The 22,070-nt window shown below is 50.1% G+C and overlaps 1 protein-coding gene across 1 annotated transcript in view; it reads left to right on the forward strand.

Annotated features, from left to right (window-relative positions):
• The window catches only part of TFRC (transferrin receptor), a 454,042-nt gene that overhangs the window by 113,440 nt on the left and 318,532 nt on the right, over positions 1-22,070 (forward strand). The window contains exons 8-9 of the mRNA XM_085635983.1: positions 2,307-2,417; positions 4,353-4,492. Of these exons, the coding sequence (XP_085492109.1) occupies positions 2,307-2,417; positions 4,353-4,492 (251 nt within the window). The remainder of the gene's footprint in view (positions 1-2,306; positions 2,418-4,352; positions 4,493-22,070) is intronic.

The raw sequence follows: 22,070 nt of genomic DNA on the forward strand, positions 1-22,070 counted from the left end.
TAATACCGAGGATACTCACGAAGATCAAGGCGGAACCTTGCAGAATGATCTTAATAGCCCCGGCATGGCCGAGGCAGTTTTGGTTCACAGAGCTTCACCTTCTTTCTCTGGTTCCTCCTCGTCCTCTGCGAACGATTCCGGATCTTCTCACAATGTCCCAGGGCCAGATCTGGCATCCGGATCCTCGTTCCTTGCACCTCTCAGCATGGCTCCTGAGCAGCGAGAGTTCCTAGATCTTCCTCTCTCGCACGAAATGAGGGATGTTCTCTCTCAGGCTAGAGCCCCTTCCACTAACAAGACTTACTGTCTCAAATGGAAGCGCTTTTGCATCTGGTGCAATCAGCAAGGTGTGGATCCCTTTTTGTCTCCGCCTCCTCAGGTTCTTCCTTCTTTCCTGTCCATGGCTAAGGCAGGTTTGGCTCATTCCTCAATCAAGATGCACTTTGCTGCAGTTTCTCGCTTCAGATGTACTGCCTCTGGTCCGTCTCTTTGGTCCTCTAGAATTGTCAAGCAATTTCTCAAGGGACTGTTTAGAGTTTATCCTCCCGTGAGGCCTCCACCTCCCACATGGCATTTGAACTTGGTTCTCACCCAGCTGATGAAGCCTCCTTTTGCACCGGTTCATCGAGCGGATCTGAAGTTCCTCTCATGGAAACTGGCACTCCTTCTTGCTCTCACGTCAGCACGGCGTATTGGGGAATTGCAAGCTCTGACAATTCAGTCACCTTTCCTCCAATTCAAAAGGAATACTGTCATTCTACGGACTAATCCAAAGTTCATCCCAAAGGTGCCTTCGGACTTTAATTTAAATGAGCCAGTGATTCTCAAGGCTCTTTCCTCATCCGTCTACACCGGCGGAAAGGGCACTTCATTCGCTGAATGTGCAGCGGTGTTTGAAGTTTTATCTGGACCGTAGAAAATCTTCATAACTGTTCATTGCATTCAGTGCTCCCCGCAAAGGGTTATCCTTGTCCAAACAGGGTATTGCTAGATGGATCTTCAGTGCTATTCAGTTTTGTCATGCTGCAGTGGACAAGCTTCTAGGTGGCAGAATTGGAGCACACTCGACGAGGTCCATGGCTTCTTCTACGGCTCTTCGCGGGGGTCCAGATTAAAGATATCTGCAGAGCTGCGACTTGGAGCAGCGTGCACACCTTTACAAGACATTACTGTCTGGAGACCTTGGCGCAGAAAGACTCGGCTGTGGGCCAGGCAGTCCTGAGGAACCTCTTCCATTGAGTGGTGAGCTTTCCTTTCTTCCCTCCTTCCTTTGTATGGTTCTTGCACATTTTGCTATGTACTGTTCTTATGTGATTGCATGGTACTTTTATGTTGCAAAAAAAAACACCCCAAGGTAAAGTACGGTGTTGTATAATAATTCACATTTGAGATGTCTCAGAGAGGCAAAATGTGTTTCTTACTGCTAGCTACTCTGATGCGAGCTATGGGAATCTATGTAAGTTCCAATACTGGAGAAAGAAACGAGTTACTTACCTGTAACTTTGGTTCTCCAGTATTGGTAACTTTCATAGATTCCCATGCGCCCACCCTCCTCCCCTGGGAAAGCTCAGCCCTCGCAAGGTTTGGTTGTACTGTTACACAACAGCTACGAAAATCTGAGGCTCTCTCAGGAAGGTTCTGTGGGGTGAGGCTAATCTGATTGGTTGTTGCTTTATTTTGGGCTCTTTTACAAAGAGGTAGATATGCTACAAAAGGGAATGAGGCCTAGGCCTTTTTTCTTTCTCTTTTGTACCTACTGCTATGGTATTTTGGATACCGAGACTCCCATTCCGACGACGGGGAATGATGTATGCTATGGGAATCTATGAAAGTTACCAATACTGGAGAACTAAAGTTACAGGTAAGTAACTTGTTTCTTACTGTACAACAACATACCACAAAATGTCTCTTTGGGCACAACCCAGCATGTAACTACTCCAATCAGTTCAGCAGTATTTTCTGTAGAGCAAAGCAATTCCTATTGGAGGTAGAATTGAAAATACTTTTTGAGACCACCCTTTAACTTGTTTCTTCCAGACGAATCGGCATAAAATTTTATATATGGAAACGTAGACCAAATTCATGCTAATTTGTCAAATGGACGCCAAAGGTATTGCTGCTTCACTATTAAAATGGTATCTTTATGCGATAGTAATACCAAGAATTATCCATCTTTTACAACTGCTCCAATGCAAGAAGACTTTGAAATACTGTGCTAAACATGATCCACTACATTTGTGTGCCTACTATTAAATTTATAACTAACAGAAGAAAAGTGTTCAAAATGTCTTCTTTATTCCCTGCAGGTTGCTGTTGCAGACTCTTTGAATGCTGCCGGTGTGTTAATATATCCCGATCCCTCCGATTACAGGGATACAGCTAATCAAGAATGGAAAGATTTAGAACTTTACGGCCATGTAAGTACTCTGTTACTTATTCTGTTAAGGTTTCTTGCCATTTTCTGACATAAAATGTTCATAGTGTTTGCAGCATGGCTGTTGAATCATCCAAACATTCAGGTCTATCCTACGGGGTTCAGTACTCATTGCTTAGAGCCATGGCAGCAACTTGCTACAGGGTGTACTTAAATTTGTGAGGCAACTACTTAATCTTTCCATGCACTCCTTCACCGGCCTCTACTGCTAGATCTGGTGGAACGGTAGTTTACCATTTTCTGGTTAAACTGTGAAAGATGCATCCTCAATCCGTCTCCTTGATGGTAGTTTTGAGAGTGGTTTGCACAAAGTTTGCGAGCTCAAACTTCCATTGGAACAACGTGTTGACTATTTAAGATTCCTCCTGAAGGGGTGGGTTGGCTCATGCAGATTCCATTCCACTTTCCCGCTTGAGAATTAGCTATTCTGTTTTGTTTGATTATGGGCTATACTTTAATCTTTTCGCCCTGGTCTTCTTGGGTGTGCCGAATGAAGGATGTAAGCTACATCACTGGTGCCTGGATGTCCTATGTATCCATCTAATACCACTTCCAGTGACCTTACGGCTCCGTGCAGGACCTCCTTCAGCACTGCCTGCTGCTGGTGTGTTGCCACTGTCCAGATCCAGTCTAGCGTCCGGCGGAGGGGTGGAATGTGGATCATGTCTTCAGGAGCTGAATCCGAATGAACAGTACTGGCTTAGACAGCGTGCAGAATGAAACCAACAATTAACTTTTCAATGGAACTTTAGCTGTTGTGGAGCAGAAGACAATTCAAGACTTTGAATGCTTTCCACATAATGTGTATTATCTAAGATGAAGTACCCCAGATGTACATTATAAAGAGGAGTCTGTGGGTGAAGTGAGTCTATGGGCCGTTACCACAGTGGTGATTTGCTTTTCATCTTTAATTTGGTTGTGGTTTTTCATTCCTCTGCGTTTGTGTGGGAAGGTTCAGTGAATACTGGTATAAAGAAACACCAGATCCTTGTAAGGGTGTTAAAAAAACTCATGTTTCACAAGTGTCTGTGTTTAACTCTGTCCAGGGTATTTATTTTCATTCTTGTATTATGTCCTGTTTATTCCATTGTAAGATCAGGACAAAAAGTACAGGAATGAAAGAAAAATCCTGTGTGCATTGGCTATGAATTTGTTGAGCTCACATCCGTGGGAATATGGATCTACTTATGTACTTGTGTAGTGTGACTAGCTGTGAAGCAAGAGTGCTGCGCCGTACGAGCTTACTTTGTACAAGATCGTGCACTTAAAGTGGGATTTACTCAAACCTACTTCACATTACATGCACAGATTACATTCCCCCCCGAATCCCACTATGTTGAGCCAAGCGCTGAGGCTGGAATTCAAACCTGCATGCCCCAGTTCTAAAGTCAGCAGCTGTAGCCGCTTTTTAGGATGAATGGGTGTTAAGGGATTGCCTGCACAGTTGGGTATCGCTGGCAGATGTAGATTATACTTGCAGGCACACGCTGGCTGAAGAGATCAGGGTAGCCTGCAACATTCAGTAATGCTAGTAACCGAAAACTCCGTCTCTGCACATCATTTGAAACTTCTAATGGGGAGTGGGGGCCAAGAGCATAGTGTGGCATACCTTGGGCACTGCTGCTCGGTCTTAATTATCAGCCTGCCCAGGTGTGACAAATGGGCTGCGAATAAAAGTGGCGCGTTTCTTACTGTGGCACGCTTTTCTCCTCTCCATCCCCTGTGTGCTCTCCCTAATCTTCAGAAACTTATTGCAGGTGGCTATTGACACTTTATTATCACAAAGTGCGTTCAGATGTTGGAATTTATTTGTATGTAAAACTGCCAATTTTTTATAAGGAGATCGCACTTCTATAGCTTTAATCTGGTTTCCTTTGAATCCTGACACCAGTTTAATCAGGATTCTTATGTTTTGCAGGCTCATCAAGGAACTGGCGACCCGTACACTCCAGGGTTTCCCTCCTTTAACCACACACAGTTCCCTCCTGCCAAATCTTCTGGACTTCCTGGTATCCCTGTTCAAACAATCACTGCAGGAGCTGCACAACGATTGCTTCGGTAATGCTGCGTTGGCGGTTTGTTTGCAGCATTTATTGGTCATAGGGTTGGCTCAATCAGGTTGCATGCCCACGTGGTTAGAGAACACCTGCATTAAGTAACAATAAATGTAGTTCTTCAGCCATTTTTGGACTGTAGTTTTGGAACAATAATTCTGGTAAGGGATGCTGGGTTGGAGTATTTTTCAAAAGGGCAAGCAAGCCAAGTAGATGGTTTGGGGTGGAATGTGTTCAATTTTCTGTTTTCAGTGTTTTTCTTTTTCGTTTTTTTGGAGGTAATTTGCTGTCTTATGGTATGCAATATTCTGACTATATAATTATATTTAAGTCGCTGTAGTCAACAGGGAGAGGTTGAACTATTAAGGTCCATGTTTAATACTTTTTTTTTTTGTCTTCTAAACACTGAGCTTCAATGTTAAGTTTTAAAAATGCCAATTGCACAGATTCTGTTTTCTGTCCCCTTCTCCTTTTGCCGGCTTGCATTTTACAGTTATGTTAGATAGCCATACTGTTAGCATTCAAGACTGCTGGGCAGAGGCAGTTAAGCATATTTGATACGAGTGTTAGCCCCTTACTGCTTGAAGTGGTATTCCTGAAAATGTTTCCTCAATTGGTGAGTAGAGATGTTATAAAGTGGATTATGTGGCCTAACCTTGAGTGTTCCATGGGTTGTTTGGGATCACTGGTCGAGGTGCCCTCCTGTAGGGTTTTTGCAAGAACACGCCTGTTCATGGAAGGCCTGGACTTGTTAACTTGCCTACATTGAGGACTCTCCAGAAAAATGAACTGCTGTCTGAAAAATGCAGTCTAGGTTTATTAGTAATACCACTGGTGCCTTTTCAGCCACAAGCCCAGACATGCAGTTGGACAATAGTTGGCATGTGATGGTCAGATAGGGGTGTCATAAGCTTTGTTGCAAAGATTCCGCTCAATAGTAAAATTTCAGCAGGAACAGTAACAGTGGTTATTTTCTTAAGGCTTTGTAGTAATTAGAATGCAACCTTCAACTTGTAGGTTTCGCACTGTAAAGTAGGACTAATTTGTAATATGCTTTCTTCCTCCAGTTGTAAGTTGGCTGTATTATGCTACAGGCTTTTTTTTCTGGTACCTGAATTCAGTCAAGTCAAACTTTTAGGCCATAAAAGCAGGTCAAACACACAATTACATGAAGACATACCAAAACAAATCAATACAATATCTTAAGACGCAGAATAATAATTCATATGGCTATATCAGATAATCAAAAGGTGTAGCTCTGAGAACACAGACAAAAAATTTAAACCACCATGTAAAGTGCAGGTAGAATAGTGCAGTAGATGTGTATAAAACCATTAGTACAATTCAATTCAAACTGCTAAAACAATTCAGTGTAAAAAAAAAATAACAAACTTAAGCTACAGGCAGTTTGTTCCTTTTGTCTTAAAGCTCCTGATAAAAAGCGGGCAATTCCAAAATAAATCAGATGGGAGGACAGCATTTGCAAATATTTCAGGGCCGGTTTCACTTTTGCAAATGTACAATGCCTTAACAATGGGAAAATATATTTTTTCCGCAGGTTGCTGTAAAAATCACAAACAAAACGTAAGGTCTTGTTCCAAAAAATTACCACGAGCAAGCCATAAAAGCACCTGTCTTGGTAAAGCCCCTAGGGACAGATAGATCCCAATAGATCAAATTAAACCTGAACCTAGTTAAGAGAAAGATGCTACTGACTCAATGTACGTCCATTAAGTTTGTCCTAGGGTCCCTGGGCTCACTATTGCATATTGCCTTACTGTAGATTTGGTGAGTTCCCTGTTTTCCCTTTCAGCCATCCTTCTTGCGAAGAATAATTATTTTATATCTCAGCTCATTAGAGCAAATCTGCCTATGATTCGTGAATAGCTCGGGACAGCCTAAGATCTTCAGCTGCTCTGAGACCTAATCGAACCATGGAATATCAATCTTTATGCAGTCCTCTAGGATAAAGTGGTTCAGTTTAAGAAAAGGATTCAACCAGATTTTCAACTAGTGCGTTATTGGTGCCATATGGCTAGTATCAGAAATATAACCCTGCCAAAGTTCTTCATGCACCATAAAAGATGGGGTACACTGAGTTACTGCTAGGAGTTTGTGGAGGTGTTTATTCTCCATAAGTTCTACTTCACGAAGTGGAACAGGTACAGGGATCTTTTAAGTTCACCTGCCGGGGGCGGGGTCATAGGATGGAGTTTATTCCAAAGGCCAGTCATTAATAGATTCCTAAAAGGATATAAGAGGATAGTGCCACCAGGACTGCCCCATACCAGTCTAGAACTACATCTAGTATTAAGTCTGCATAATTTGAGGCTATGCATAGTGAAGCACTCCAGTACGTAACACTCGAGACTGCCTTCTCAATTATTGATGCTGCATTACAAAGGGTGAGCACTCCAGGCCCTTGTACACAAGATCCTTGTCTGCAAATTCTTAGAGACTGGTTGGTAATGAGCACTTATCCAGAGTTTTGTCAATCAAGCTTTACAACTACCAGTTGATTTTCAACAGCCAAAACCTTAAGCTGAATGGGCCCTTTACACACCGGATATCAGAAAAGCTGTCTTGAAATGCCTACAGGAAACAAAGGCAATCAGTAAAGGAAAGCAATTAATATTTCCGCACCCCCCCCCCGCCCCCCCCCCCCCCTTCAAGGTTTGAGTCACTAACAATCACATTTTTATTAGCCAGCAATTATCACTGGATGGGAAACTGAGAACGAACTCCACATAGGGGAAAAAGGAGTGACGTTGGCCATAATTCATAATGTGTTCATAAAGGAAAACTGAATGGCTGCCACATGGTCCTCCCTGCACACCTTCATTCCACATTACCGTGTGGACAACCAAGCTTATAAAGAAGCACTGGTAGGACAAATTACTGAGACACCTATTTCCAAATACAAACTTTTCAACCAAACCTCCTGAAGATGGGGTTTTCGGTTACTGAATCAGTTCACATCTGAATCCAGAAGAGATTCATGCTGCAAAACAAGTAGTTACTTAACTCGGAGTAGTTTTGCAGCTTGGAATAATTTTCTGGATTACCATGCAACCTACCTGACTCCACAGAAAAGAACATTAATTTGCAGAAGAAAAGGACATCAATTTATAGAACAGGAAGTGTAAACTACAAGAGGGTCGCCACAGAAAACAAAATCTGAAGATTGCATCCATGCCGAGGGGCGTTCAGGCATATGCCTGACATCTGAGGAACAAAGTACCAGATCGTCAGTGACTCTAAGCCCACCATTAGTAGAAGACTGGTAATTCTGCATGAATAATACACAGCTTATGTGGACCCAGAAAGTTCAAGCTGCAGGTCTCCTCTACTTCATCTTCAACCCATGAGAATGGTCTATGGATGGAAAGGACTCTATTCTGTTTTTTTGCCCCTAGTGTTAAGCATACTAGAGGACAGTCCTCCATCTAGTCCTTAAGGTCTGCTTGTCTCCAGACCATTGAGAGGACTCCTGCGCAGTCTCTCACGTCCCACAATAAAGACTCTTCGGAATCGACAAACTCATCTAATTTACTCAACTTCCATGGTGCACTGACAGCAGGAGGGTACCGCCGACCTTTTTTGGGGACAGACCTCAAGGGCGATCAGTAGCAAAAGAAAATCAGTGGTGAAGTCCAGGAGGTCTTCTCGGCTGAGAGTTTGGGCTCTGACAAGGAGAGACCAAGCACAAAGATAGTCCAAGGTGGTCCAGTGAGTAGCAGCATCCAACACATGACTTCCTGTCCTCATTTACCTCCTCTAGAAGTCTGGGCCTCAAGCTCCCGGAGTGCTCATGAGGCCTCTGGGTCACCACTGCCTCAACACCACTGGTCCGCACAGAGGGAGGTAATTTGAGTCCGACGCACGCCCATACTTTGGCATCGAAGTCTGCTTCCCAAGACTCTCCCATTCACCTTGTCCGCTGCACCGGCTCTGCGAACGACCCCAAAAACTGTTCTAAAATGAAGATACCCATTTCGGACCAGAGGCCGCCAGACTCTTAAGCTCTGCATTGTATGTGCTTCGAAAACCATTGGCTCAGAGCTAGACACCATCCACACCTGCATCTTCCACTGCTTCGAATGACTTTGCGCAGTCAGTACTTGAGCGCCTACACAACTTGGTCTAATACACATACAGCCTGGCCGGATCCTGGACAAGCCTCTGGACAAGGCAAAAGACCTGGCTGTTCCTAAAAGGAATTAAGTTTTGAGGAGGCACCTAACCAGCCTTCACGGCTGACACCCAAGGGGCATCAGTGTCAAAAGGGGAAACTCTCCTCCGCCAAGGCTGCCTCCTCCTCCACCACCTTCTCTGCTTTCTCCTCCAACACCTTCTCTGCTTTCTCCTTACCTCCCTCCTGCACCACTACCCATCTCTCCCTTAACATCCTTTGATCCTATGACACATTCACCACAGGGATCACCTCTTTCAGGGGTTGGTGAAAAGTCAAGGTCTCTCTATGACCCCTCTGAGGCACCACTTGAGGACACCTGGGATGACTGCAACATAAGTCAACCGATTTTAAACCTGAGGTTCCAAACCTCGAACTTGCTTTTTATATGGAGAACACCCTTTTGAGGGCCAAGTTTGAGATGCACATAATAAAAAGGCACAGACCGCTAAAGCCATGGGATGCTCTGCAAACACGAACTACCCACGGTTCCTTTTGCTGTACACTATTATGGTTGGGCCAAAACCCCCACCCCGGAGGCCTCTACGTCCTACCCCAGGCAGCAGAAGCAACCACCTACCCAGGGTTGCTGTACAGGAGAATACTTGGGCAAAAATAGTCTGAGGAAAAAGTGCCAGCCCAAAAGGGACTGCACCTGTAAAACAGTAGCTCAATCACCCTCCCCAAGACCATCCAACAGCTGTTGGGACGATTACATGGGTACTGCCCCATTGACCAGAGATCACCACTGGTCAGTGGGTTCTAGATGTTAGAGTGGTAGGGTATTGCCTAGAACTCACTAACGCCACCACACATTCCTCCCTGCACACATGCGCTCTCTGGAACATCAGCACCTCCTCTAGGAGATGCACGGATTACTCGGCAAAGGGGGCAATAGAACCTGTACCACCCCAACACAGAAACAAAGGGGTTTGCTCTTTGTATTTTCTCATACCCCAAAAAATTGATCCTTGAGGACCATTCTCGACCTTGGGTCACGCAACAAGTACTTACTATTGGAACATTTTTACATGGTGACCCTCGCAGTCATCCCACTGCTACAGCAAGGCAGCTTCTCTAGACCCCTCTCGACCTGCAGGACGGCTATTAACACATGCGTACCCACAGCAAAGGTTCCTCTGGTTTGTGGTAAGTGGTCTGAATCATCTGTTCAAAGTGCTGCCCTTTGGAGGAACCACGGCTCCCAGGTGTTTACAGTGTGTTGCAGTGATAGCCGCTCAACACTGAAGGAGCGGCATCCACAGCTTTCCTTATCTGGATGACTGGCTGATAGAGCACCACGCATTGGCAGAGCCTAGTACACACACATCACCATACAGCTCTTGCACAACCTAGGATTCGAACAATGCAACCAAATCCCATAGCCGACCTTGACAGGTGCAGCCTTTCCTGGAGACCATACTAGATTTCCAAGTAGGGAAATCCTTTCCTAGCCCAGCAAGGGTGCAGGTATTCCAGAAAATTATGCCTCCTTTTCAACCAGATCGCCAGGCAACAGTCCGGGCTGTTATGCACCTTCTAGGCATGATTGCCTCTTGCATAGCAATAGCTCCACATGTCTGTTGCAAGAATGCCTGAGGGCTCAATGGTCACAGGCGGAGGGGAGGCCAATGGGAATATCTAGTGTTGATTTTGCACCCTACTCTTTGCTCTCTGCAGTAGTGGAATGTCAGCAATCTGCTTCAGGCAAGGCCTTTTCTTGTCCCAATTCCCCAAGTGACAATCGCCACGGACGCCTCCCTGAAGGGGTGGGGAGCACACTTGGAAGACAAACATACAAGGTGTGTGGACACCCAAACAATGGGATCTACACCAGCCACCTAGAGTTGTTGGCTATACAGTTAGCCCTCGGGGCCTTCCTCCCACTCATCCAACAGAAGAGATTTCTTGGCTGGGATGACAACACAACTACCATGTTTTACCTCCAGAAACTGGGTGGCACACACCCCCTTCAGTTGTCGACCCTAGGCCAGGGCCTTTGGCGGTGGGCGATACAGTGCGAGATTCATCTTCTCATACAACACATACCTGAGTGGACAGCGACTTTGCAGACCTGCCCAGCAGGATGCATCAGCTAGTCCACCAGTGGGAACTCTACCCCCAACCTCTACTCCTTTATTTCTGGCTTTGGGGGTTCACCCTCCAAGTCCTGTTTGCCACCTCCAAAAATGAAAAATGCTCCAACTTCTACAGTATTGGGGTATCTTTCATATAGATTCACATGCCTGAATCATTCCCCGTCAGAGTGGGAGTTCCACGGTACATAAAAATAGCAGTGAACATGCATATAGAAACCATGCCATAGATAACCTAGAATCGGGAAGTAAAGTAGCTAGGAATCAAAAGAAAAAAAACTCAATTTTCATGACTCGTCCAAGTCGTTATATATAGTCCAAACTACAGCCAATCGGGCGACAGCACCCTCCAGAATGTTCTCCTCAGAGGCTCAGGCTCTCAGATTTTCTACCGCATGTCGTGTGAAGGGAGTCTCCCTGAGCTCTGCTCAGTACTTCTCCGGTTTCTTCAGGAATTCTTCATGTTACGATTTTCTTTTTCAAAGAAATCTTTCGACTTTGTGAATCTTGTGGGAAGCTCCGGCTGTTTTTAGAGGACCCCCACAAGAAGTGCATTTACTGCTTGTATCCTGACCACCAGGTGAGAGACTGCAAGATCTGCAGAACTTTCCCACAAAAGACTCTAAGGGACAGAGAGGGATGTCTGCTTCTGTGGCTACAGAAGATTAAAGTTCAGGACAATCCCTTATCTGAAGTTGGAAGTATTGCCTCTATCTGAAAGAAACACGTTAGATTCCTCACCTTAGAATATCCCCAGGCATCAGGCTGGAACCAGAAAGATTTTTCGTCAGCAATACCCCTTGCGTGTCGCCAGGCGTTGTCTGCGGCTCCGCGTCCGTCGTTGGCGTCGTGCGCCGGAATGACGTTTGAGTACTTAGACGCCCCCTCGCGTGCTGACGTCATGATCCGGGAAGAGCTTACCCCTTTAGTTACTTTTTGACAAACTTTTTGGACTCTTTATTTTTATTTTATTAATTTTGTTTGTCGACTCGAACTGGTGCCGGTAGGATGCCTGGTTTTAAAGCCTGTGACTCCTATCACCGACTGATGTCAGTAACGGACCACAATCGCCGGTGCTTTTACTGCCTCTGGGCCGACCACGATTCCGAGTCGTGCCTCGACAGCCAGGCCTTGACCTCGAAGGCTAAGCTTCTCTAGCTCCGGCACTCTGCTCCGCGCCGTTCACGGTCCAGGAGGTTGAAGGACCGGTTGCGGAGCCGCAGCCACCATCACTGCTCGTCGGGTTCCAAGTCTTCGGGTAAGTCGAAGCATGGTAAGAAGTCCAAGAGACGACATCGCTCTTAGGACTCCCCTCGCCGGTCGCGCGACTCGGTCTAGGGTCCGGGTGGTACCACCCCCGCGCTTCCGCAGGAGCCGCGTCCGTCCCCATACCCACCGGTCCCTGGGACTGACGTGACTCCGGCAGAGATCAGTGCCTTCCTCTCGGCCATGAGGGGCCTGGCTCCGCCGTCGACGCCTGCCAGCGCGCCCGCGGGCTCGACTGGGCGGCCTAGCGAGCCGGCGGCTCCGGTGCCGTCTTCTACTTCGGTCCCGACGCCGCAGGTCCCCGTGGGATCCAGGCCTGGATCTGTCGATGCCGGTCGACCTCACGACGCCTCCTCCGCCGGCGTAGACACCGGTTCCATCTCCGGCGCCGTCTCTGGACGCCGCCGTTCCCCATTCTGGGCCCGGCCCGGCGCCATCCGGCGCCGCATCCAACGGATGACCATTTCATTTTCCGTCCGGTTATTCCCCTGTTTATCAGGAATCAGATGACTGGCGACTGGGAGGGGTCTGAGGGTCCTCTGGCCCACCAGGGCCAGTTATCACGGGACTGGGCAGATGAGCTAGGGGATGCCAGTGGACTAGATACCTCCCATGAAACTGGCTTCATCTTTCCTCCAACCGTGGCTTCGGAGGAAGGTGCTACCTTTTCTATGGCGTTGCGTAAGGCGGCCGAAGCCCTCGGGCTGGAGCTCCCTACTGTGGCCGTGAGGACGAACCTACTCACTGAAGTGCTCCAACCGTCAGCAAGCTCCTCGGAGCCTCTGCTGCCGTTTAGCGAAGCATTGATGGACGTTCTCAAGGGCACCTGGTCCAAGCCCTCCACAGTACCTCCTGTGGATCGGAACGTGGCCCGACGCCGTCGCCCTGCTCCGGGCGACCCCCAGTTTTCTGTCCCAACACCCCACCCCTGAGAGCCTGGTTATCCAAGCCTCTACTTCCCAGACCTCCTTCCCGTCCGCTCCCCCGGATCGGGAATCCAAGAGGCTGGAGCAGTTTGACAAAAAGTTGTTCTCCTCCCTTAGTTTAGGGCTGCGGTCCTTGAACACAGCTTGTCTCTTGGACCGTTACTCCCACTCTCTGTGGGATACGGTGCAGGACGAGCTGGCCCTGTGTCCGGAGTAGGCCCGGACACGGCTCGCTCTGCCTCTTGCCGACGGGCGGGACGCAGCGCAGTATGCCTTTCGATGTGGTTTGGGCACGACTGACTCGCTTGGCAGGGCAATGTCGTCCACGGTGGCGCTTCATCGTCACGCCTGGTTGTGGTACTAGTCTTTTTTTCCGGGGATGTCCAGAGCACCCTCATGGACATGCCCTTTGATGGCGCTCGCCTCTTTGGCGACAAAGCAGACAGTGCGCTGCAGCACTTTCAGGACTCCAAGGCTACGGCCAAGTCCTTGGGTCTCTCGGCCCGCGCCCGCAAACATCCGCTTTTCGCCTCTGTGGCCAAGGAAGGGGCGCCCCCTCACGTCCGCTTAGCCACAGGCCGCAGAACCATCCTCCACGCAGTCGTGGATTCCGCCGAGGCGGTACAGGGGGACAACGTGCCGGTCCATCCACATCCACCCCAGTAGCATTCGCCTCAAAGCCCTCCTAGTCCGTGCTTTCAGGCCCATTCCACGCCAGTGGGAGGCAGAGTTCGCAATCACCTGCTCCACTGGCGTTCCATCACTTTGGACAGGTGGGTGCTGCAAATCGTTCCAAGGGGCTACTCCCTCCCCTTCGAGACGACCCCTCCAGCCATGCCACCACATGGCGGGGGATCACTTTAGTTCGAGGCATGTGGGCTGCTGAATTCATATCTGTGCATAGATCGCCGCCTAGTGTTGGGTCCGGATGTTTGCACGTTGTTGTCCTGGAAGAGTCTTCGAAGTATCCTTGGATAGGTGACTCCTCCCATGGACTACAGTGCGCATGGGCATCCTCTCCATCCTCAGATTGTTTTTTTCCGCCATTGGGTTCGGATGTGCTATCTTAGCTCAAGTTAGGAAAAACTTTTGTCGAGGCCACAAGGCCTTTAGTTCGCGTCGGTACTGTTTATCGATCGGGTTTCGATACTTTTTGTTAGTTTACTAACTTTCAGCACCGACTTTGTTCGCATTTGCCTGTCCATCGACTCTACTTCGACGATGGAATCCAGGACGCCATTCAAAAGGTGTCCGGTATGCAATGCGAAGTACCCACACATCGACGTCCATCCGGTGTGCAACAAATGCCTTTCGCCGGACCACGACGAATCGACATGTATGGCCTGTGCCCGGTTCCGTTCAAAGAAGACTCTGCGGAATCGTCGAGCGGCGAGGCTCGAAGCGCAGCACGCGGCACCGGCCCCAGCTGACATCTTCGACGAGGCTGACAACGTCGAAGAAGTAGAAGTCTTACCCTCCAGTCCCGTTTCCGAACACGAACACGGATCGGACGAGGCCGACGAGTCACTCTTCCACAGAGGTGAAGACGACACCGAGGTAGGAGACGACGAGGAGGCCTTAGGAGCCGAAGAGAGTAGCTCCGATGATGAACAAGGCCTCCCTGTTCAGACCGAAATTTCACCAGCGCCACAGACTATGGCTCCGGTCGAGGGATCGCCTTCGGGCCTTACCCGAGACCTATCACGCAGTCCTTCGGCCCCGCCCTCGGGCCCGGCCTCGGACGTTCAGCGGCAGCCATTACCGCTTAAGCCAGCTGGTTTCCCTTCCACGAAACCGAAACCGAAAGCTGCTCAGGTTCCTACGAAACCGAAACTGAAAGTGGCGCTAGTCGGATCGAGGCCTTCAACACCTTCGACGCCAGCGCACCGGGTCGGCACCGACCGCACCAAGAGAGACTTCGGTGCCGAACTCGAGACGGGCGACATGGGAGTCGACAAACGGAAGAAGGTCATCGGCGCCGACAAACCTGCCCGGTTACCGGCGTCGACGCCACCGACACCGAGGGCCGTCCCGCCTGCTACGCCTCGCAGCACTCCCTCGACGACACCAAAACCTCACGTGTCGAAGACGTCGACGGTGATCTCCGCACCTCGACTCGATGCGCCACGGGCGCAGAAGATATCTGCAGCCGCCTCGACGACCCTGGCGGGGGCCACGACCTCTAAGGCGCCCCGAGTACGGCCTGGCGCGATGCCAGGCTGCAGATCCAAGGACGCCCTCCAGGACCCGTCGGGTTCCGGTTCGGCTCCGGCGGTTTCGTCGGTGCCGACCAGCATTACCTTCGGCTTGCCTCCACCCACAATCCCGAAGGCGTTTCAACTCAGGACACAGGTCACCAAAACTGCGGTTACACCTGTCGAGCCGTCTCCGTCACACGTCATCGACGCCGACACTGGCAGGATGATTCTCCACGGCCGAAGGATAACTTCGGAACCGCCATTGGAACCTTTCAGGATCCCGCTAAAGAGGAAGCTGCCTGTGGACTCAGAACCTCTCCTGTATGAACCCTTCTATTCACCCTACCAGGATCCACACCGGGCCTCCCCCACACGCTCCGACACGGATGCATTGGGGGACTACTTGGATGAACAAGTCCCCTACCATGTGGACACGGACCCTGATGACCAGCAGGACCCTGACCAAACTTGGGGCGACCCTGCAGACCCCAGTGCACCTCTTGATGCACAGGACACACAACTATATGGGCCAAAAACATCACCCACAGAGGATACTGCGGCGTTCAACGCTCTGATTGAACGTGCGGCAAACAACCATGATGTACAGCTTCACTCTGATATCATCGAAGATGACTTTCTAATGGACACCTTTGCATCCTCAGAAAGACATGTAAAGACTCTGCCAATGTTGAAGGGGGTCCTCAAGCCAGCCACTGACATTTTCAAGGAACCCACCAGGGCACGAGTGATAAACCCCAGGATCGATAAAAAATACAGATCAGCACCTGGGGATCCTACTTACATCAGAGGCCAATTACCACTCGACTCCATCGTTGTGGCGAATGCCCGCAAGAGGGCACACTCGCAGACAACGGGTGACGCTCCTCCCCCGGACAAAGAGTCCAAGGTGCTAGAGACCTCCGGCAAGCGAGTTGCCGCACAAGCTGCAAACATATGGCGCATAGCTAACACTCAAGCGCTCCTCGCTCGCTACGATAGAGCGCACTATGACACACTGGAGCAACTTCTTCAGCACCTCCCTGACCCCTACAAAGAAGGTGCAGAAATCCTTATCAGAGAGGGACAGCTACTCACAAATGCTGCCATTAAATGTGCACTAGACGCTGCAGACACGGCTGCCAGGGCCATCAACACTAGCGTCATCCTACGACGTCACGCCTGGCTACGTATCTCAGGATTCAAGCCTGAGGTACAAAACAATATACTTAATCAGCCCGTCAACCCCGACTTTTTGTTCGGACCTGAGGTTGACACCACCCTCGAGAAGATAAAAAAGGACACGGACACTGCAAAGTCCATGGGCGCCCTACAAACTCAGTCCTTTCGGAGCGGCTCCTTTCGTCGCCCCGGAAACAAGGGGGCAGGTAGAGGACAGGGGTCACAACAAACATATAACAAGGGTAATACGCAGACCACCTACGATAAGAACACCCGAGGTGGCTATCGTGGCTCCAGTACCAAGGGCAGAGGACGTGGCTACGGCAACACCAGGTCCTCCCCCAAGAACAAGCAGTGACGCCCTCTCCCTTCCTCCCGACCACATAACACCTGTCGGGGGAAGGCTACAACGGTTCCTGTCCACGTGGAACTCCATCACCACGGACAGGTGGGTCAAAGATATTATAAAACACGGTTACTGTCTGGAGTTAACTTCCACTCCACCCACAATACCACCAAGAAACCGTCCTATGTCCTCAGAGCACTTAACGCTCTTACAGCAAGAGGTAGAAAGTATGCTTCTAAAAGGCGCTATCGAGCTCGTACCCATCCACGAGCAGGGCACGGGGGTTTACTCCCTCTACTTCTTAATTCCAAAAAAGGACGGGTCGCTCAGGCCTATATTAGACCTGAGACCCCTGAACCAGTACATTCTTTCAGAGCACTTTCACATGCTCACTCTACAGCAAGTCCTTCCGCTTCTCAAGCAGGGAGACTTCCTAGCATCACTGGACCTCAAGGATGCGTACTTCCACATACCCATCCACCCCTCACACAAAAAATACCTCAGGTTTACTGTTCAGGGGCAGCACTATCAGTTCAAAGTCCTTCCCTTCGGCGTGACAACAGCGCCCAGGGTTTTCACGAAGTGCCTAGCTACGGTGGCAGCACACTTACGGAGGCAGCATATACACGTCTACCCCTACCTAGACGACTGGCTCGTTCAAGCGAAGTCGGCCCAGCAATGTGCAAGCCATATGTCCCGCACCATTCACCTTCTTCACAGTCTGGGATTCTCACTAAATTACCCAAAGTCCCATCTCCAGCCCGCACACGTACAACAGTACCTGGGCGCGACTATAGACACTCTGGCGGCCTCAGCTCAGCCAAGTTTAGTGAGGATCAACAGCATACAAATGCTGATCTCCAAGTTCAAACCCAATCACTCGCTTCCAGCGCGAGTGTTTATGCAGTTGATAGGCATGATGGCCTCCTGCATCTTCATAGTCCCGCACGCGAGATTACATATGCGCCCACTTCAGGAGTGCCTAGCACGTCAGTGGAATCAGGCTCAAGGACAGTTGAAAGACCTAGTGTTGGTGAGCGGTCGGGCATACAACTCTCTGCATTGGTGGAATCCACAAAACCTTTGCAAGGGGCGACCGTTCCAAGAGCCTGTTCCACAAATAGTACTGACAGCGGACGCGTCTCTCCAGGGATGGGGAGCTCATGTACTACACTACACAGTGCAGGGACTATGGACGACACAACAGAAGAAGATGCACATCAACCTTCTGGAACTGATGGCAATCTTCCTGGCCATGAAGGCTTTCAAAGTACATCTGTGCAACAAGGTCGTGTTGATCCGGACGGACAACATGACCGCAATGTACTACATACAGAAACAGGGAGGGACACACTCTCCACAGTTGTCTCATCTGGCTCAGAGCATGTGGAAGTGGGCCATTCAGAGGAACATGTTCCTCATGGCGGAACACCTCCCCGGCAAGGACAACCAGATGGCGGATCTGCTCAGCAGACACAGCCACCAGATGCACGAGTGGGAGTTACACCCATCAGTACTCCAACCGTACTTCCAGCAGTGGGGTCACCCAGAGATAGACCTATTCGCGACAAGCGAAAACGCAAAATGCCAAAGCTTCGCCGCCAGATTCCCACATCCGCAGTCGCAGGGCAATGCGATATGGATGAACTGGTCCGGCAGATTTGCGTACGCTTTTCCCCCAGCACCGTTGATACCGCTGGTGGCTCGCAAACTCCGACAACACTCCCTGACACTCGTCCTAGTTGCTCCCACGTGGGCACGCCAGCCGTGGTACACCACCTTCCTCGAACTTTCCGTGGTACCGCATCAAAGGCTGCGGATCAAACCCGCGCATTTGACGCAGAACCATGGAGAGGTTCAGCACCCAGATCCGCAACAGCTGAACCTGGCGATCTGGCTCCTGAAGTCCTAGAGTTTGGCTATCTCAATCTGCCACCTGACTGCATGGACATCATCAAGGAGGCCAGGAGACCCACTACAAGAGCTTGCTATGCAGCCAAATGGAAAAGGTTCGTCATTTATTGCGGTAATAATGACATTAACCCGCTGGACGCATCCATCCACGACATCATATGTTACCTCTTACACCTATACCGATGCAATCTGGCGTACACCTCTATACGTGTCCATTTGACCGCAATATCAGCCTATCTGCAAACCAGGCAGCACCTCTCTCTATTCAGAGTGCCTGCCATCAAAGCATTCTTGGAAGGACTCAAACGAGTCATTCCACCTAGTCACCCACCGGCTCCAATGTGGAACCTCAACTTGGTCCTCACACGCCTGATGGGTCCACCCTTTGAACCTCTACACTCATGCGAGATTCAATTCCTTACCTGGAAAGTAGCCTTCCTGGTAGCGATCACTTCCCTAAGAAGAGTTAGTGAACTCCAGGCACTAACCGTTCAAGAGCCATTTATTCAGGTTCACGCCAACAGGGTCGTACTACGTACCAACCCCAAATTCATGCCCAAAGTAATATCGCAGTTCCACATGAACCAGACTATTGAACTGCCCGTTTTCTTCCAAAACCCACAAACTGTTGCAGAGCGGGCATTACATACACTAGATGTACGGAGGGCCCTCATGTACTACATCGACAGGACTAAACCCTTCAGGAAGACAAAACAACTATTCGTTGCCTTTGCCCCACACCACAAAGGTAACGCCATCTCCAAAGCAGGGATAGCCAGATGGATAGTTAAGTGTATTCAAATCTGTTATCAAAAGGCAAAACGCACATTAACTATTCCACCACGAGCCCACTCAACACGCAAGTTGGGGGCTTCCATGGCCTTCCTAGGAAATATTCCCCTGCATGATATATGCAGAGCAGCCACATGGTCCACTACACACACATTTACAAAACACTATTGCGTAGATGTGCAGTCAAAACAGCAGGCAGCTGTAGGACAGGCTGTTCTCAAAACACTTTTTCAGACCGCTGCAGCTGGCACGGGTAGCCGCCGCCAATAGAGGGCACTGCTATGTATTCTATGCACAGATATGAATTCAGCAGCCCACATGCCTCGAACTGAATATGCTACTTACCAGTATGCATCTGTTCTTGGCATGTAGGGCTGCTGACATTCATATCGCCCTCCCTCCTCCCCGGCGCCTGTCGCAGCTGCAGCTCTCAGAATTATTGCAAGCATGGTCATCACTTTCTGTATCTACTCCATCACTGCCACAATGGCGAAAAACAATCTGAGGATGGAGAGGATGCCCATGCGCACTGTAGTCCATGGGAGGAGTCACCTATCCAAGGATACTTCGAAGACTCTTCCAGGACAACAACGTGCAAACATCCGGACCCAACACTAGGCGGCGATCTATGCACAGATATGAATGTCAGCAGCCCTACATGCCAAGAACAGATGCATACTGGTAAGTAGCATATTCAATCTTCTACATGAGAAAGTTACGGCCCTCTTGGCCAAAGAGGCCGAGCGCGTTCCTGGTCCAGAAGTAGGCCGTGGTTGTTATTCCCACTACTTTCTGGTTCCCAAGAAGGGCAAAGGGGGCCTACGCCCTATCTTGGACCTCAGGAGCGTCAACGCCTTCCTCCGGAAGGAAAGGTTCAAGATGCTCAACTTAGCTCAGGGTCTGGCTGCCCTGGACCCATGAGACTGGATGGTAGCGTTGGACTTGAAAGACGCTTATTTTCACATCCCCGTCCTGCCGGCCCACCGGCGTTACCTGCAGTTCACGGTGGGTCAGGAGCATTTTCAGTTTACGGTGCTCCCCTTCGGCCTCCCCAGTGCCCCTCGGGTGTTCACGAAAGTGATGGCGGTTGTCGCAGCTCTTTTGCGCAGATCAGGGGTTCCAGTCTTCCCCTATCTCAACGACTAGCTGTTGAAGGCGGGCCTGCCCCACCAAGTCGTCTCCCACCTCCACACTACGGCCGACCTCCTGCCTTTGCTGGGGTTCTCCATCAATGTGCCGAAGTCACATCTGAGTCCCTCCCAGAAGCTCCTCTTCATCGGAGCGGTTCTGGGCTCGGCGCAGTTCCGGGCTTATCCTCTAACAGTGGGTCCGGGATATTCAGGCTCTGATTCCCATCTTTCAGCCTCTATCCCGGGTATCGGTCAGGTTGGTGCTGCGGCTTCTGGGTCTGATGGCCTCCAGCATCCTGTTAGTGCATCACGCCAGGTGGCGAATGTGATTGCAGTGGTTGCTCATGGACTGCGTTTGGGTCGGCGGCAGATCCCTCTCCCTACCCCAACCGGAGCACGTAGTAGTGACTGATGCGTCCCTCCTGGGATGGGGGGGTGGGGGGCACATGGGGGAGGCGGAGATCAGAGGACTCTGGTCTCCAGCGGAGTCTCAGCTCCATATCAACCTATTGGAGCTGGGAGCGATCCGACTAGCACTGACGGCATTCCTTCCCGTTGTCCGGGGAAGTGTAGTGCAGGTGTTCACGGACAATACCGCCGCCATGTGGTATTGCAACAAACGGGGCCGGGTGGGGTCGTGGACCCTTTGTCAGGAGGCTTTGCGCCTCTGGACATGGCTGGAACATCAGGGAATCACCCTGGTGGTTCAACATCTGGCGGGCTCTCTGAACGCCAGAGCAGACTAACTCAGCTGCCGGTGCATGATGGATCACGAATGGCGTCTAAACTCGGCCGTGGCGCAAGGCCTCTTTCGGCAGTGGGGAGAGCCTTGGTTAGATCTATTCGCCACCGAAGAGAACGCGCAATGTCAGCAGTTCTGCGCGTTGGAGTTTCCAAGGCAGCACTCGCTCGGGGACGCCTTTCGTCGGGAGTGGAGTTGCAGTCTGTTGTATGCCTTTCCGCCTATACCCCTTCTGCCCAGAGTGCTGAAGATCAGGCGCCCAAGTCATCTTGGTGGCTCCGGATTGGGCCTGAAGGTACTGGTTTCCTGAGCTACTCAGTATGTCAGTCGATCCCCCGATCCGACTGCCTCTTCAGGAGGACCTTCTGTCGCAGCAGCAGGGGACGGTCCTCCACCTGAACCTGTCCAGTCTCCACCTCCATGCGTGGAGATTGAGCGGCGACAGTTGATGCCATTTGACTTGCCTCCTGAAGTCTGCGATGTGATTCTGGCAGCCAGGCGTCCCTCCACAAAAACGGTATACGCCTGCAGGTGGAACAAATTTGTGGCATGGTGCACAGCAACGGCTGTGGATCCCCTTTCCGCCCCTCTTTCTGAGGTTCTCCTCTTTCTTCTACCATGGCCCAGCAGGGCTCTGCTCTGGGCACCGTAAAAGGTTATCTTTCTGCTATCTCTGCTTTCTTACGTCTTCCTGATCAGCCTTCTCTTTTCAAATCCCCGGTTTCTCGTTTCTTCAAAGGCATTACTCACATGTTTCCTCCTGTCCCCTTCGTAATGCCTCAGTGGGATTTGAACCTGGTC

Source organism: Triturus cristatus, chromosome 11 (assembly GCF_964204655.1).
Source record: "Triturus cristatus chromosome 11, aTriCri1.1, whole genome shotgun sequence".
In the NCBI taxonomy this organism is placed as follows: Eukaryota; Metazoa; Chordata; class Amphibia; order Caudata; family Salamandridae; genus Triturus; species Triturus cristatus.